Below are 16,650 nucleotides of genomic sequence, written 5' to 3' on the forward strand. Positions count from 1 at the left end.
CACACACAGACAGAAAGTTTTCAAGCTCCAAAGATCGGGCTCTTATTGTTTTCAATGACATGTGTGATCAGGTTCAAGTTCAGCTACAGTTCCGGTATCCGAATATTGGAGTAAAATTTGGGTCAGGTAGCAGAACCCAAACTTCCAATGGTCCACTCATCCCTATTAACAACATTTGGACCAACATTTCAGACTATGCTCTGTGGGAGGTGATGGAGTAGGAGATTTGGGACTGGAATACATTGCAATGGATTAACCAAAAACGGCAACTAAAAATGGATACAGGACGTTTCGAGACATCATCATATGGCCAAGGTCCTGTACAACAAAAGAAGATCTTTGAGGACGCTACTCCAATAAGCACAGTAAGTGAAGGTAATGAGAACCATGGAAAACACTGTGTGGGATAGAGGAGCTGTTCATGAGTTACAGTAATATTTAAAAATAAGCGCTCACGGTATTCTCCATTAGAGAGGTGATAACTTCCCAATCGCTGGGGATCAGAGCACTGGAATCCCCAGTGATCTCGAAAATTGGAAAAGCCCATCTTAAATGGAGTGGTGGTTGATGATGCACACTGACACTACATTCATTCTTATGTGAGGGCTGAAAACCAGCTGAGTGCAGCACCATGAAAGAAAGAATACTGATCCCACGTCGCTCTCATCCCAATGTTTTCCAGGTCTCTGTTCTTCCCCATTCCTATAGACAAGAGAATTGGTCAGCAGATCACTGGGGCAGTATTGTTGAGCTTCACTGTGGCATTTGTTTGGTGCTGTCAATGGGGTATGTTATGCAACACTATGGTACGTGTGCTCGTATTGGTAGGGGGTATTATGTTTGCTGCTTGATATTTGATTTTCACTGCTCAGGATAATATGCGCACTGCAGCAGAGTTGCTGATGTCGCCCGCATCACAATGAATAGGCTAGAAGGCCTCTACGAGCGGCAGCGAGAATGGGATTTCCAGGCAGCAAATGATTACAGCATCGTGCCCTCTAATGACAAAAAAAAAATTACGTGATTTACATTACACCCCCCTCCAAAGCTCCAACGCCCACCATGAAAAACAATTCAGTAAAATATATGTGCTGGAAGATAATTCCCAAATTGACCCATCAAAAGGGGACCAGAATAGGTGCGGTTCTTACCATTAGATAAGAAACATTACTTCATTGTAAAGGACTCAAACGAAGAGGCTTCAGGCTGTGTGCACACGATGCGTTTTTTTAAGCGTTTCCGCAGCGTTTGAGCCGGCTCAGACGCTGCAGAAACACTTAAAAGATGCATCAAATTAATTAGCATGCATTTTTGGCTTTTTGTGCCAATGCATGCGTTTTTAACCGCTCAGGAATCGCTTAGTGGCTAAAAATGCAGCATGCTCATTAATTTCCGCATTGCTGAGCGTTTTTAGCCTTCCCCAATGATCCCAGAAATCGCGTGTCAAAAAACGCGTCAAAATCGCGTCAAAAAACGCGCGGAAAAAGACGCGCGATTTCTGGAAAGGGGATCCTTTTCCTGAGCGTTTAAAAATGCTAGCGTGTGCACATAGCCTTAAAGGGAATCTGTCACCTATTTTTTCGCATATAAGCTGCCGGCACCTCCATCAGGGGCTTATCTACAGCATTCTGTAATGCTGTAGATAAGCCCCCGATGTAACCTGAAAGAGAAGAAAAACACGTTAGATTATACTCACCGAGGGGGGGGGGGCGGTCCGGTGGGTGTCCGGTCTGGCGCCTCCCATCTTCTAGCAATGACGTCCCCTTCCTTGCTTCCTGCCGCGCTCCTGCGCAAGCGCACTTTATCTACCCTGTTGAGAGCAGAGTAAAGTACTGCAGTGCGCAGACGCCGGGAAAGGTCAAAGAGGTCTGGCGCCTCCCATCTTCTAGCAATGACGTCCTCTTCCTTGCTTCCTGCCGCGCTCCTGCGCAGGCGCACTTTATCTACCCTGTTGAGAGCAAAGTACTGAAGTGCGCAGGCGCCGGGAAAGGTCAGAGAGGTCTGGCGCCTGCACACTGCAGTACTCTGCTCTGCCCCCAACAGGGTAGATAAAATGATAAAGTACGCCTGCGCAGGAGCAGTGTCAGAAGTAAGGAGGAGGACGTCATCGCTAGAAGATGGGAGGGACCGGACCGCGACACCCACCGCATCGCCTCCCCAGTGAGTATAATCTAACTCGTTTTTCTTATCTTTCAGGTTACATGGGGGGACGGTAGGGGGTATATCTACAGCATTCTGTAATGCTGTAGATAAGCCCCTGATGGCGGTGCCGGCAGCTGATAGGCGAAAAAATAGGTGTCAGATTCCCTTTAAGTATTTACAGGTAACATTAGGGTGGGCCGAGGCCCCTTAATCCATCACCAGACATTCACATTCATACGGTACATTCTGGGCCATTTGTCCTGTAAACCCTTCATCATAAATACATTATGGTTTTTCCTGGAGTCAAATAGCAGCAAATATATAAAACGGCAGAAGATTTTATTTTCCGTTGTACAATTTCATTTCATTCCTGCAGGAGACCCCGGTACAGGAGGCTGTGACTCGCCGCTTAGCCGCTAGAGGGCACCAGACAATACGGGAAGATTAATGCGGGTGGCACGGCAGGTAAAATCAGTGGGGGGGCACGGCCGGCACCATCAGTGGGGGGGCACGGCTGGCACAGGCCACCAGTCTCTGCACAGCATCACTTGCCGCTTTGCTTCTTCATTCGCCCTCTCGCTTCCGCCATGCCAGTCTTGAGCTCTCTCACAAACGTTTCCCGGATCCTCCCCATCTTGCGTCCCATTTCCCCCAGGTCCCGGGGAGACGCGGACGCTTCCTGCTTCAGCTGCTGCACCGTGTGGGAGCGGAGCATGCGCTGTGCTGCGTCCTTGCCGGTCAGCTGCGCCTTTGTGACGGCGAATGCGGTGATCTGCGCGGCTCTGCGGATCGGCCGGGACTCGGAGAGCTTCTCTATCAGCTGGGGGTTGTTGAGTAAGGAGAACAGGAGCCTCCTGAGCACCATCTCTGCCGGGACGGGGCCTGAGGCACGGAGATAGAGCTGGTTACAGCCTCACACAGTGCGCAGCCGCCATGACAGCACAGCCCGTACTTACCTATGTCCTCGCCAGCACGCAATCAGCTGGGCGCCCTCATCAAATATGGCGGCGGGTCTTTATCGTAAAACGCGGAAATGCTTCTTTACGGTGTCTTCTCTGATTGGTTCATGAGTGTCGCTAAACCAGTGTCGCTTAGCGGCTGCCGTATTGCGGGGTAGTTGGCGGAGGGTGCACTAGCAGCAATGTTCAGCTCCTTGAAGAGTGATTCGTACGTGGAGCTGAGCGCGTACCGGGACCAGCACTTCAAGGTGAGCGTCCCGCAGTGGAGCCTTTCCCCATGTGTGAGGGTCCCCGTCAGGAGGTGTATGGCAGCCCCAGTACCGTGAGCCTGGAGGCCTCATGCTGGCCCTTGTATGCTAGTGTATATCGGAGGGTGTATTCAGGGCTGTGGAGTCGGAGTCGGTGCTCATTTTGGTGGAGTCGGAGTCGGTGTAAAATGGACCGACTCCTAAAATATATAATAAATTGGGTACAGTAATTCAATGCAGAATGTGCTGAATATTTTTTCATAGGAGTTTGGGAAAGTTATGAAATGTCCTATAAATGGCTGTTATATTCCTGATCTAAGGCTACATTCACACACAGCGTTTTTCCTGTGTTTTTTGAGGATACGTTTTTCAGCTGCAAAAGTTGATCATCTTTTTAAAAAACTGCATCACCTGAAAGGTTTTTGAGCTCATAGATAATGTTCTCAATAGCAAAAGCAGATTAGAAATCTGCTCTATCTAATCTATCCATTTATCCATATCTGTCTATCCATATCGTATCTGTACCAAAAAGAATGAAAACCGGGTAGTACACCAATATATATTCTGTTCTATCTAAATATCTTGATTATTGGATCATAAAAATGATTAAATGTCTGATGTTCACATTGTACTATAATAAATTTTTCACTTAAATATAAGCAATATGTGTGGGAGTCGGAGTAAGGGAAATTTCGGAGTCGCAGGTTTGGCTTAGGCCTGTTTCACACTTCCGTTTTTTCAAATCCGTCAAAATCCGTTGTTTTCCTTAAAAAAACGGATCCGCCATTTTTTGCAGGATCCGTTTTTTTTGTCCCATAGACTTCCATTACGGTTACCGCGGATCCGTCAAAAAACGGATCCGTTTTTAAAAAAACGGATCCGTTTGCATCAGTTTCCGTCAAAAAAACGGAAACGGATCCGTTTGGCGGACACAAAAACGGAAGTGTGAAACAGGCCTTACCGACTCCACAGCCCTGGGTGTATTGCTGGGGTGCGTCGGAGGGTGTATGCTGGCAGGCAGGTGTGGCTCCCCCTGGGCAGTGGGAGGCTGCTGTGCACACAGTGGAGAAGGTGGGGGCCGGTGAGGTCTCATGTTTGAGGAACAATGGCTTAATGTGAGCGAGATCTTGTCTCTGAAATCTTCTCATCCATCCAGTTCCCAAGAAGTGAGAACTTTGTTTTATCCCCATGGTTTTGTGTCCCCCTCTCTCCCCAGGGTAACAGAGACGACCAGGAGAGGCTCCTGAAGCAGAGCTGCACTTTATATGTCGGGAATCTGTCATTTTACACCACAGAAGAGCAAATCTACGAATTATTCAGTAAAAGCGGCGATGTGAAGAAAATCGTCATGGGCCTCGATAAGGTTAAGAAGACGGCGTGTGGGTTCTGCTTTGTAGAGTATCCTTTGAATTAAAGGTTGAACTTTATGGACGTTCTCAAAGAAGCACTCCTCCTCCCATCATATTACACAGCACTGTGTACTTACAATTGCTCATTGTGCCTTTCTACCCAGCTAATTCTTCTTTATGTGGAAGCAGGAAGTCTCTTGTCCCTGCGTTTAGCATTCCCCTCGTCGACTCCTGTCTTGGGGTGATCAGATAGCTTCGGATAATTCCTTATCCAAATAGCTGCATCGGGAACCCAGATACCTGAAGCGCTCCCCATAATCATTGCATGTGTGACAGTCACAACAGACAGGTTCTCCATGCATGTGTTATGACTGTCACACATCCGCAACACATACAGATGATTATCGGGAGCGCTCCAGGTATCCGGGTTCCCGATGCAGCAATTCGGTAAGCGCTATAGCTATTCGGATAAGGAGTTATCCAAAACTATTTGCTCATCCCTACTCCTAACCCAGTTGATCCCTCCCCCACTGCCCAGGACTTTTGCAGTGACTCATGAGTCATGCAGACAAAATTGACCTGTTTCAACATAGACCTTAGAAGGCTTCAGCTACTCAATTCTTAATCACTTGATGTGAAAACAGTATACCTAACTTCGCAGGCAAAATGAGCAAATGTAATTACTCAGTGCTATATAATGATGACTGCAATATATTAACCCCTTCACACCACAGCCCTTTTCCGTCTTTGCGTTTGTTTTTCGCTCCCCTTCTTCCCAAAGCCATAACATTTTTTTTTTTTTTTTTTTTTTTTTTTTTTTGTCAATATGGCCATGTGAGGTCTTGTTTTTTGCAGGACGAGTTGTACTTTTGAACGACCGCATTGGTTTTACCATGTCGTGTACTCGAAAACTAGAGAAAAATTCCAAGTGCGGTGAAATTGCAGGAAAAAAGTGCAGTTCCTCAAATACTTAGGATTTTTTTTTTTTTTTTTTTTTTTTACCACGTTCACTAAATGCTAAAATTGATCTGCCATTATGATTCTCCAGGTCATTTTGAGTTCATAGACCCCAAACATGTCTAGGTTCTTTTTTTTTTATTTAAAAGGTGAAAAAAAAATCCAAATTTTATTTAAAAAAAAAAAAAAAAAATTGCGTCATTTTCCGTGACCCGTAGCATCTCTATTTTTCTTGATCTCTGGTTGGGTGAGGATTTATTTTTTGCATGCTGAGCTGACGGTTTTAATTATACCATTTTGGTGTAGATATGATCTTTTGATCGCCCATTATTGCATTTTAATGCGATGTTGCGGTGACCAAAAAAAATTAATTTTTTTTTTTTTTTTTTTTTTACTTTTTGCATGCTTCAATAGTTTCCATGGGAGACTAGAAGTTGCAGTTGTCTGATCGCCTCTGCTACACACACGATGATCAGATCACCTGTGTGTAGCAGAAATGCTCACTTGCTAAGAGCGCCGACGGCTGGGCGGCGCGCATAGCAATCTGGCAATGACAACCACAGGGATCTCCTGCAGACCTTGGGTTGTAATGCCAACCCTTCAGCGACCCACGGTCATGTGACATGAGCGGGATTAGTTACACGCTTCCGGTGCAATCACATTAAACGCATTTATCGGGTTTACAGCTGTGCATTTTGGTCTCATTGTTCATAGGCTAGGTATTGCACTCCACTAGATATTGCAGTTTGACAATAGTGCACACCCTCCTATATATACGTTGTGCAAGCTGTTCAAAACAGCTGACATGTGCCAGGAAAGATGTGGGCTCAGTGCCAGAGCCTACATCAAAGGGAGGGAAATTACATGGCCTGTACATGTAGGGCGCATGTCGTGAAAGGGATTAAGAAGATAAACATTTTATGGGAGAAGTGCTTCTTTAAAGTTGAACTACTGAAAAAACAATTTGACTTTTATTGTAATTTAAAGGGGTTTCCAGGTATGACTTAAGGGCCTGTCACACTAAGCGATATCGCTAGCAATATTGCTATAACATCACTGGTTTTTGTGACGTTATAGCGATATTGCTAGCGATATCGCTATGTCTGATGCTTACCTCCGACCGCTCCCCCGCTGGTTATCGCTGATCGCGCGAGAACGTCCTGGACTGTTTCTCGTCGTCAGCTTCCTGCTGTGGAGACGAGCGACGCGTGGATGCGGGCGGGAGGATCGCCTCGTCTGACAGGTAAGTAGCGACCCCCGACCCCTGCTATGTCGCTGGTGAGATCTGCCTGTGTGGCAGCTCACTAGCGACCACTTAGCGATGCACCAGCGATCCTGACCGCGTCATATCGCTGGTTGGGATCGCTGGGGCATCGCTAAGTGTGACAGTACCTTTATGAGCTCTGTTGGACAAATGTAAACATTGAAAGGTGCTGTACTGCAGATCGAGAAAAATTGCTGTGTTACAGTACCAACAGAGCAAAATGCAGCTGCTTGTGGATTTTTGACCTGTGGGGTTTCTTTTTCAAATTGCAGCATATAAATTCTTTCAGATTTTATTGCAGTGTTTTTCATTTAAATTCATGGGAAAAAATGCGCGTAATGTACACAGCGATATTTTTTTTTTTTTTTTTTTCTTCTTCTGGTCACCACTCTGAGTTTTGGTGCAGAAAAAAATGCTGCGCATGAACATGTCCTTAGTCTATATTAGGCCATGCTGGATCATCCGACAACTAATATATTTTACTTTAGTAACAATAACCTTTTGTATTGCCCTTAACACAAAATCTAGTGTTCAGTTGTGATCATTTCAGGAGATCTGAAAACTTTAAACCTTAACTCGGTGATCAGATACTACACCAGGGCAGATACAGAGCAAGCCATGAGGTTCATTAATGGTACTCGTCTAGATGATAGAATCATAAGAACAGACTGGGATGCAGGATTTAAAGAAGGTAGACAGTATGGACGAGGGAAGTCGGGTGGTCAGGTGAGATTACTATTTCTTTAAAGTAGTTTTATGTTTTTTTGTTTAAATTTTATTGGCACAGAAAAAAATACCCTTTTCTGTACTACTTTCATCAGTTTCTCCTCTAATCCCATGTGGTCAATGTCCTCGCTCACTTTATGATGTGATGTTCTGTCGCTAAGGACTTTATGTGATCGCATAGTAATCTGGGCCTGGTGGAGAAGTGGAGTCTCGGAGCCAATAGATTTTTAAAAAGTGAAAAATATCTTTAATTGAAATGCATATTATGTTTCTAAAATAGTGTTTTTGTGAACCCAATATATCTTTATTTTTTTCTACCAGGTTAGAGATGAGTATCGCCAGGATTATGATGCAGGAAGAGGTGGTTATGGTAAAATCGTACAGACATTTTGAAAAACTCAAGCTCTTTCCAAGACGTCCAACAGGAGTTTGGTCTTTATCCAGTGATTTCTATGAGAATGTTTGTTTGCCTTTGTTATGGAAAGGAAATTATGAATGCGTATTTCTGCTGTTCATACTTATTTGTTCTGATCATATTACTACTCAGACTTTTGAATAAACTGTAAAAAGCTATTTAGCCTTTTTACACCTGGCTGGGATCTGGTTTTATTTCACTATTTTGAGTTGGTTCCTGATCATTTACCTAGAAAACATATATCCTAGTATTTTGTTAAGTTTCACTGTTGTCAGATCACTTTAAGGCTATGGTCACGTGAGTGTATAAACAAAGAAAAAAATGGCCTGTAGGCTTTTTTCAGCATTTTTTTTTCTGCACCAAAACCTGCACTCTTGGCAGAATAGAATCAGAGTCAAAAATGCAGTTTTTGGTGCGTGTTTTTTTTTTTTTTTTTTTTGCTGCAGTTTTCAGGATCGTAAAGCTCAGCTTTGCTTCTGTCACAGAAGCATGAACACAGGTCACCAATGCAAGACATCTGTTCATGAAAAATTACCCATACAAATGTAACAGCTAGGGGAAACATTGGTCTAGAATAATCTATCTAATGGCTTTTTCACATGTCCTGATATTTTCGGTACCGTAGAAACACGTCCGCGTGCTTGTGTGTGTAATACTTGTGGCGACCATGTGTCGCATTAGTACCGGCGCCAGGAAAGCAGTGGTACTATTCGCGCTGTTACCTGGCCCCTGATGCTGAAGACCGTTCTCATCATTCTCCCCTGCTTGTGCTGTGATCAGCACTAGCAGGGGACAATCTTGAGAGTTGTAATCAGCTGATAACAGTGAGAGCAGTTGGCTGTTGATGAGAGTATTAATCAGTCTGCCCTATAAAATAATTTTAAAAAAGCATGCGTTCCCCTGTATTTTTGATAACCAGGCAAAACTGACAGCTGCAGGTTGGAACCGAACATCAAGCTGTTTATTTTAATTTTAATAATTGTGAAAAAAAAACTGCATGGGGTCCCCTTCATTTTTGACAACCAACCTTCCTAAAGTAGGCAGCTGGGGCTGGTATTCTCAGGCTGGTAAGCCCCCTCCCCCCAGGTCAAAAAGGCACATCTATTAGGCTGGATGCACATGATTCGTGGGGTTGATGTTACTTTTGTATTGCCTGGTGACATCAAGCCCATGGCTTAGTAATGGAGAAGCATCTATACGACACCTGTCATTACTAATCCTATAATTATATTGTAAACTAGCTGAAGAGCCCGGTGCTGCCTGGGCATAGTAACTAACTGTGGTTAGTTATAGCAAATTATAATTATACTCCATCCCATTGTCCCGTGCCCATATATCCATTATACATATCCATCATCTCATAGGCCCGTGCCTATATACCCATCACATATCCTCCATCACATAGTCCAGTGCCTATATACCCATCACGCATCCTCCATCCCATAGTCAACCATTATGACCTCATAATGAGCAGCGGGGCTTGCAACCTATGATGACATCAGCGTCGCAATGGCAACCATTATATCATAATGAGGGGCGGGGCTTGATATGCACACACTGTTTCCCCATTGTGTAGATAGGGGCAAAATTGTTTGCTAAATTGGAATGCGCGGGGTTAAAATTTCGCCTCACAACATAGCCTAGGATGCTCTCGGGGTCCAGTCGTGTGACTGCCAAATTTTGTGGCTGTAGCTGCGACGGTGCGGATGCCAATCCCGGACACACACACACACACACTTACACTTACTTTGAGCTTTATTTATTAGATATACAGACAGAATCAAGTCCTTTGATTGAAAAAATTACTCCTTCAATGATTCTAAATTAAACCATACATCAACACCCATTCCATTGATGCCACTATCTCCAGTAATAAAATAAAAAACAACCATTTCCCTCACCTGTCTGTTCTGTCCCATGCCATAATTCATGTCTGGGGATAAACAAGATGCAACTGTCCAGTCTGAGAACAAATGGGAAAATGAGCTGCTGTGGGCGCAACATCAGTGACTAGTGGTGATGTCATTGAGGTTGCGTTTCCAGCCTGAACCCTGAACTGCAGTGACCTGGGTGAAATTCCCGCTAGCACAGTGAAGAAAGTCTGGCGCTGAGCTTAGAGCAGGGTTCCCCAACTCCAGTACTCAAGGCCCATCAACAGATCATGTTTTCAGGATTTCCTTTGTATTGCACAGGTGAAGCAATTATCACCTGAGCAATACTAAGGAAATCCTGAAAACATGATCTGTTGGTGGGCCTTGAGTAATGGAGTTGGGGAACGCTGGCTTACAGAGTCCGCCACAGTCCAATGAGAAATTTCTTGCAGTGAATAACTTGCTGCTGCATAGTGAGGCTTTTTCCTCACTGTGCTAGCGGGGATCTCAGAGGTCACCACAGTTCAGAGGCCCGGCGATAATCCTGCTGATGTCACCGCTGCTCACTGATGGTGCACAGAAGCTTTTTCCCAGTGGTTCTCAGCCTGGACGTTGCATCTTGGCACCGTCCAGGTTGAAAACTGTTAATCGCCCAGACCTGGATTATGGCATGGGACAGAATGATGTACAGCTGAGGGATATGGTTGTGGTGTTTTTTTTTTTTTTTTTTTTTTTTTTTTTAACACTTGTTTTATTATGGGATGGCTTCAGTGGAATGAGCGATGACGAGAATCGGATCATAAAACTTGCCCTGGCCGGCACCTCTCCTGACCTGAGCATGACAGCGTGATGGATTACTATGCAGCTGTCAAGTTCAGGTCAGGAGAGGTGCCGGCCAGGGCAAGTTTTACAATCCGATTCTCTGACAAAAAATTTGCCAGTGTGTCTCTGCCCTAAGATTAGTATTGGCTTGATGTCACTAGGCAATACCAAGCTGACCCCAACTCCACAAATATGAACCCCACCACTACAGGGCAAGTGGAAAGAGCTGGGCAAAGCGCCAGAATTGGCACACCTAATAGATGCACCTTTTCTGGGCAGCTGCGGGCTGCTATTTTTAGTCTGGGGGTGGGAGCAATATCAATGGCCCCTTACCAGCCCCTCGCTGTCTGCTTTAGCAAGGCTGGTTGATTTTATTGCTTAAAAAAAAAAAAAAAACGCCTGGGGACCTGTTTATTCTTGATAAATAACCTTGTTAATGCTGACAGCTGAGGGTTGCAGCTATAAGTTGTCAGTTTTGCCTGGCTGGTTATCAAAAATACAGCGGAACCCATGCCAGTTTGTTTTACCGTATTTTTCCGACCATAAGACGCACTTTTTTCCCCAAAAATTTTTGGGGAAAGTGGGGGGTGCGTCTTATGGTCGCAATACACGGTACTAACCTGGTGGCAGCGGGCGGGGCTCTGCGGTGGTGGCAGCGGGCGGGGCTCTGGTGCAGGGGCGGCGGCTCCGCCGGCATTTCTTCGCAGCCCGGGGGCCTCCGCACTTCCCTTGCTGGCCGACGCCATGTTGCGGTGGCCTCCGGGAGCATGGACGCCGGGAATATGGCCGCCGGTCCGGGGATGGCGCATGCGCAGCTTCAGATCTCGTTGCCGAGATTTGAATCTCGTCCCCCGAGATCTCGGGACGAGATCTGATCCCGCGCATGCGCCGTCCCCGGACCGGCGGCCATCTTTCCGGCGTCCATGCTCCCGGAGGCCACCGCAACATGGCGGCGGCCAGCAAGGGAAGTGCGGGGGCCTCCGGGCTGCGAAGAAATGCCGGTGGAGCTTCCGCCCCTGCACCGGAGCACAGCCCGCTGCCACCAGGTTAGTACCGTGTATTGCGACCATAAGACGCACCCCCCACTTTCCCCAAAAATTTGCCACCACCGCACCGCAGAGCCCACCAGCCTCAGCACAGCTGCCCCTACCCCAGCGCAGCTGCCCCAGCACAACCAACCTGCCCCAGCACAGAGCTGCCACCGCACGAGCCTGGACCACTGAATGACCCCTGTGACTACTTCTCCACCTGTGCCGGATCCCTTCCCAGGTAAGCTGAATTCGGACTGTAAGACGGACCCCCATTTGACACATTATTGGTTGATATTAAGGCCTTAATACGGAAGCTGACAAACTACGTCAAAGTTCCTTACTACTTGCCAGTCCTACTCTAACAAGTAGGATTGGAGGATTTTTTTCCTCTTTTTGAGGTTTTCATGTTAGAGTAGGACTGGCAAGTAGTAAGGAACTTTGACGCAGTTAGTCAGCTTCCGCATTAAGGCCTTAATATCAACCAATACACGAGTATTACATACCTGGTAATGTGTTTTTTCATGACACATGACGGCACCACGAGAGAGGGGATCCGCCCCACGAGGACAGGAAACCTTCAAGATAAAAGGGGCGGCTCCTCTCTCCGCATCAGTTGTTTTACAGAGCACGAGAGGAACTCCGCAGGTTAGTGGACACATAAATAATACATATTTTATACTGCTAAATTTCCAACACCAAGGGAGTGTATAATACTAACAAAACACCCAACTAGTGACGTGATCAAATAGGGTGGGAATATAAGGGTGCCGTCATGTGTCATGAAAAAACACATTACCAGGTATGTAATACCCGTGTTTTTCCATTCTACATGACGGCACCACGAGAGAGTTACAGAGATTTGTATTCTCTTTAGGGGGGGATCACTGCCTGTAACACTCTTCTCCCAAATGTGAGATCAGAGGCAGCAGATAGGTCTAATCTGTAATGTCTGAAAAAGGTAGATGGAGAGGACCAAGTGGCCGCCTTACAGATTTGGTCGATGGAGGCGTCCGCTCTCTCTGCCCAGGACGTTGCCATGGCCCTCGTGGAGTGGGTTTTTAGGCCCTCTGGAACAGCCCTGCCTGCACTACTATATGCTAGTATGATGGCCTCTCTCACCCATCTAGCTATAGTTTGCTTAGAGGCTTTAAGGCCTTTCCTTGCCCCCTGATATGAGACAAATAAGGCCCTCTGTTTCCTCCATGGTTTTGTCACCTCTAAATACTGTAGGATACATCTCCTAACGTCTAAGCAATGTAATCTCTCTTCCTTTTTGTTACCGGGGTTAGGACAAAAGGATGGCAAGATTATTTCCTGAGCTCTGTGGAATTTCGACACTACCTTAGGGAGGTATGCTGGATCTAATCTTAACACGACTCTATCGTCCATAACCTGAGTGTATGGCGGGTCTGCTGATAGTGCGTGTAAGTCCCCAACCCTACGTGCCGATGTGAGTGCCACTAACAAGGCTGTTTTTAAAGTTAACACTTTATCTGATGTTGCGTTTATTGGTTCAAATGGGCTTTCCGTTGGAGATGATAGGACTAAATTTAGATCCCAGGGAGAAGGTTTAGGAGACGGGACAGAGTCAGCTCTAGTACAGGCCCGGATAAATCTGGCGACCCATCTATCGTTTGCCAGGTCATAGTTGAATAATGCTGCCTGTTGAAAAATGGACTCTTTTAGGCACCATTCGCCTTGCTTTAAGCGGTTTCTGCTCAGAAAGTCCGCCTTCAGGTTGTCCACGCCTCGGATATGCAGGGCCGATAATGAGAGAAACTGATGTTCCGCCAGAGTCAGGATTCTTCTTGCTATTTCCATTAATGCCCGAGAACGGGTGCCCCCCTGATGGTTCACGTATGCAACTGCTGTACGATTGTCCGATAGGACTTTCACATGATGTCCTCTCAGGTGTGTCAGCAATCCTTCCAGCGCTCTTTCGATGGCTAGTAGCTCCCACTCGTTTGAGGATAGATCTTTTTCCTCCTGAGCCCAAGGATCTTGGAGCCATAGGGTGTCTAGATGGGCTCCCCAGCCCCAGGGACTGGCATCTGTCGTGACTACTCTGGAGGCTGTATATGTCCAGGGTACTCCCCTCGGAGAAGACTCTATCTGTAACCACCATCTTAGTGACTGGAGTACAGGATCCGGGATGGTGAGCTTCTGTTCTAACTGCCCTTGAAGCGTCAGATCGCTTTGTAACACACCACTGAAGTTCCCTTGTGTGAAATTGAGCCCATTTTACCGCTGGTATGCAGGAGGTTAGGGACCCCAACACTGACATGGCTTTCCTCAGAGTCATTGTTGGCTTTCCTAATGTTGTCCTGATTAGATTTTTGATTTTCTCTTCTTTCTCCTTTGGGAGGCGACATTCCTGTATTACCGAGTCTATTGTTAGGCACAAAAAATTCTGGACCATTGTTGGCTCCAACCTGGATTTTTTGAGGTTCAGTTGCCAACCCAGAGTCTGAAGAGTCTCTATCACTATCTTGACTCGTTCCTGACAGTGAGAGAAATCTTTCCCCACTATCAAGAAGTCATCCAGATATGGTATTACTAGAGCATCTTTTTCTCTGAGATGTGCCGTGACCTCCGCAATTAATTTCGTGAAGACCCGGGGGGCTGTTGCTACCCCAAAGGGCAGAGCCTTGTACTGAAAGTGATGCCACTGAGATTTTATCTGGACTGCCACCCTGAGATATTTGCGGTCTTGCTGCCGGATCGGGACATGATAGTAAGCATCCTTGAGATCCAGGACCGACATGTAACACCGAGGGAAGAGGAGTTTCACTGTAGATCTTATCGTCTCCATCTTGAATGATGGGACTACTAGATACTTGTTGAGGCCTTTCAGATTTATAATCGTCCTCCAGGAATCGTCTGGTTTCTTTATCAGAAATAGGGGGGAGTAAAAGCCTGCCTTCTTTTCTTTTTATGGAACTTCTTCTAGTACGAGTTTTTGTATAAGTGATAATACCTCCTCTTCCAAGCTCTTTTGTCTTTCTTGAGATGATTGTACCAGAGTTTGAATGAATTTTTGTGGTCGCAATACACGGTACTAACCTGGTGGCAGCGGGCGGGGCTCTGCGGTGGTGGCAGCGGGCGGGGCTCTGCGGTGGTGGCAGCGGGCTGTTCTCTGGTGCAGGGGCGGCGGCTCCGCCGGCATTTCTTCGCAGCCCGGGGGCCTCCGCACTTCCCTTGCTGGCCGACGCCATGTTGCGGTGGCCTCCGGGAGCATGGACGCCGGGAATATGGCCGCCGGTCCGGGGATGGCGCATGCGCAGCTTCAGATCTCGTTGCCGAGATTTGAATCTCGTCCCCCGAGATCTCGGGACGAGATCTGATCCCGCGCATGCGCCGTCCCCGGACCGGCGGCCATCTTTCCGGCGTCCATGCTCCCGGAGGCCACCGCAACATGGCGGCGGCCAGCAAGGGAAGTGCGGGGGCCTCCGGGCTGCGAAGAAATGCCGGTGGAGCTTCCGCCCCTGCACCGGAGCACAGCCCGCTGCCACCAGGTTAGTACCGTGTATTGCGATTGTGATTAGATTTTTGATTTTCTCTTCTTTCTCCTTTGGGAGGCGACATTCCTGTATTACCGAGTCTATTGTTAGGCCCAAAAAATTCTGGACCATTGTTGGCTCCAACCTGGATTTTTTGAGGTTCAGTTGCCAACCCAGAGTCTGAAGAGTCTCTATCACTATCTTGACTCGTTCCTGACAGTGAGAGAAATCTTTCCCCACTATCAAGAAGTCATCCAGATATGGTATTACTAGAGCATCTTTTTCTCTGAGATGTGCCGTGACCTCCGCAATTAATTTCGTGAAGACCCGGGGGGCTGTTGCTACCCCAAAGGGCAGAGCCTTGTACTGAAAGTGATGCCACTGAGATTTTATCTGGACTGCCACCCTGAGATATTTGCGGTCTTGCTGCCGGATCGGGACATGATAGTAAGCATCCTTGAGATCCAGGACCGACATGTAACACCGAGGGAAGTGGTGGAATTTTAACTCCAGACCTGACCCTACTATCTGTCGGATCCAGGTGCTGGATGAGATCCTTTCCCAGGCTGGGAGGAAGTGAGAGAGCCTTCCCCCCACCTGAGAAGGACCGTCACTGGGCGGGTTTTTTGGCTTCTCTTGGGGGCTTACTGAAATAGAAGCCTCTCCCTCCTCTGTATCGTCTGTCAGAATTGTTTCTGTCACGATCTTTAAATTGTTGTCTTCTGAATTTTCGGCCCCTCTGAAAGGAGCGCCAAAAGGCTTGAAATGGTTGTTTCGGAAAATTCTTTTTTGTATCACTCGCTTTTTCCAACACTTCATCCAATGCCGGACCGAATAAGAAATTTCCTTCACATGGTAGAGAGCAAAGTTTCATTTTTGCCTGAGTGTCCCCCGGCCAGCATTTGAGCCATACCGCACGCCGTCCTACATTGGTTAAGGCTGCTGACTTTGACGCTAGCCTGGCCGAATCTGCTGACGCCTCTGCGAGAAAGTCTGCCGCCGCTCTAATAGCCGGTAATGCTTCCAGAATCGTCTCTCTGGGAACTCCTTGTTCTAATTGATCCTCCAAGTTGTCTGTCCATATCTTCAGGGACCTAGCCACACAAGTGGCTGCGATGGCGGGTCTTAGTGCCCCAGCCGAGGTTTCCCAGGCTGCCTTAAGGCAATTGTCCGCCTTCCGGTCCAGCGGTTCTTTTAGAAACCCCAGGTCCTCAAAGGGTAGGGAAGATTTTCTGGCGACCTTTGATATCGCTACATCAATTTTGGGGGCCCTATCCCAGGATGAGGATGCCTCTTCCTCAAAGGGGTATCTCCTCTTCAGGGAATTCGTTATCTGGGACTTCCTTTCTGGTTTTTCCCATTCGCG

The 16,650-nt window shown here is 46.9% G+C and overlaps 2 protein-coding genes across 2 annotated transcripts; one reads left to right on the top strand and one right to left on the bottom strand.

The window, feature by feature from the left end:
- Positions 1-2,464: 2,464 nt before the first annotated feature.
- Positions 2,465-3,237, bottom strand: NCBP2AS2 (NCBP2 antisense 2 (head to head)). The gene is made up of 2 exons (XM_073578735.1): positions 3,099-3,237; positions 2,465-3,024 (listed from the first exon to the last, which is right to left on the bottom strand). The coding sequence occupies exon 2, from the start codon at positions 3,005-3,007 to the stop codon at positions 2,687-2,689; it is 321 nt and encodes a 106-aa protein (XP_073434836.1). The 5' UTR covers positions 3,008-3,024; positions 3,099-3,237; the 3' UTR covers positions 2,465-2,686.
- On the top strand, positions 3,210-8,231 carry NCBP2 (nuclear cap binding protein subunit 2). The gene is made up of 4 exons (XM_073578734.1): positions 3,210-3,349; positions 4,566-4,747; positions 7,507-7,645; positions 7,967-8,231. The coding sequence occupies exons 1-4, from the start codon at positions 3,284-3,286 to the stop codon at positions 8,036-8,038; spliced, it is 459 nt and encodes a 152-aa protein (XP_073434835.1). The 5' UTR covers positions 3,210-3,283; the 3' UTR covers positions 8,039-8,231.
- The last annotated feature ends 8,419 nt before the right edge of the window (positions 8,232-16,650 follow it).

This window comes from Dendrobates tinctorius, unplaced genomic scaffold (assembly GCF_039654945.1).
Source record: "Dendrobates tinctorius isolate UK_male_01 unplaced genomic scaffold, ASM3965494v1 ptg000060l, whole genome shotgun sequence".
Taxonomy (NCBI): domain Eukaryota; kingdom Metazoa; phylum Chordata; class Amphibia; order Anura; family Dendrobatidae; genus Dendrobates; species Dendrobates tinctorius.

Excerpts from the sequence above, each read along its gene's own strand:
- NCBP2AS2 (XM_073578735.1), bottom strand. The coding sequence starts at position 3,007 with ATGGTGCTCAGGAGGCTCCTGTTCTCCTTACTCAACAACCCCCAGCTG.
- NCBP2 (XM_073578734.1), top strand. The coding sequence starts at position 3,284 with ATGTTCAGCTCCTTGAAGAGTGATTCGTACGTGGAGCTGAGCGCGTAC. Across the intron at positions 3,350-4,565 it reads ACCGGGACCAGCACTTCAAG|GGTAACAGAGACGACCAGGA; the intron begins GTGAGCGTCCCG and ends CTCTCTCCCCAG. Across the intron at positions 7,646-7,966 it reads GAGGGAAGTCGGGTGGTCAG|GTTAGAGATGAGTATCGCCA; the intron begins GTGAGATTACTA and ends TTTTTCTACCAG.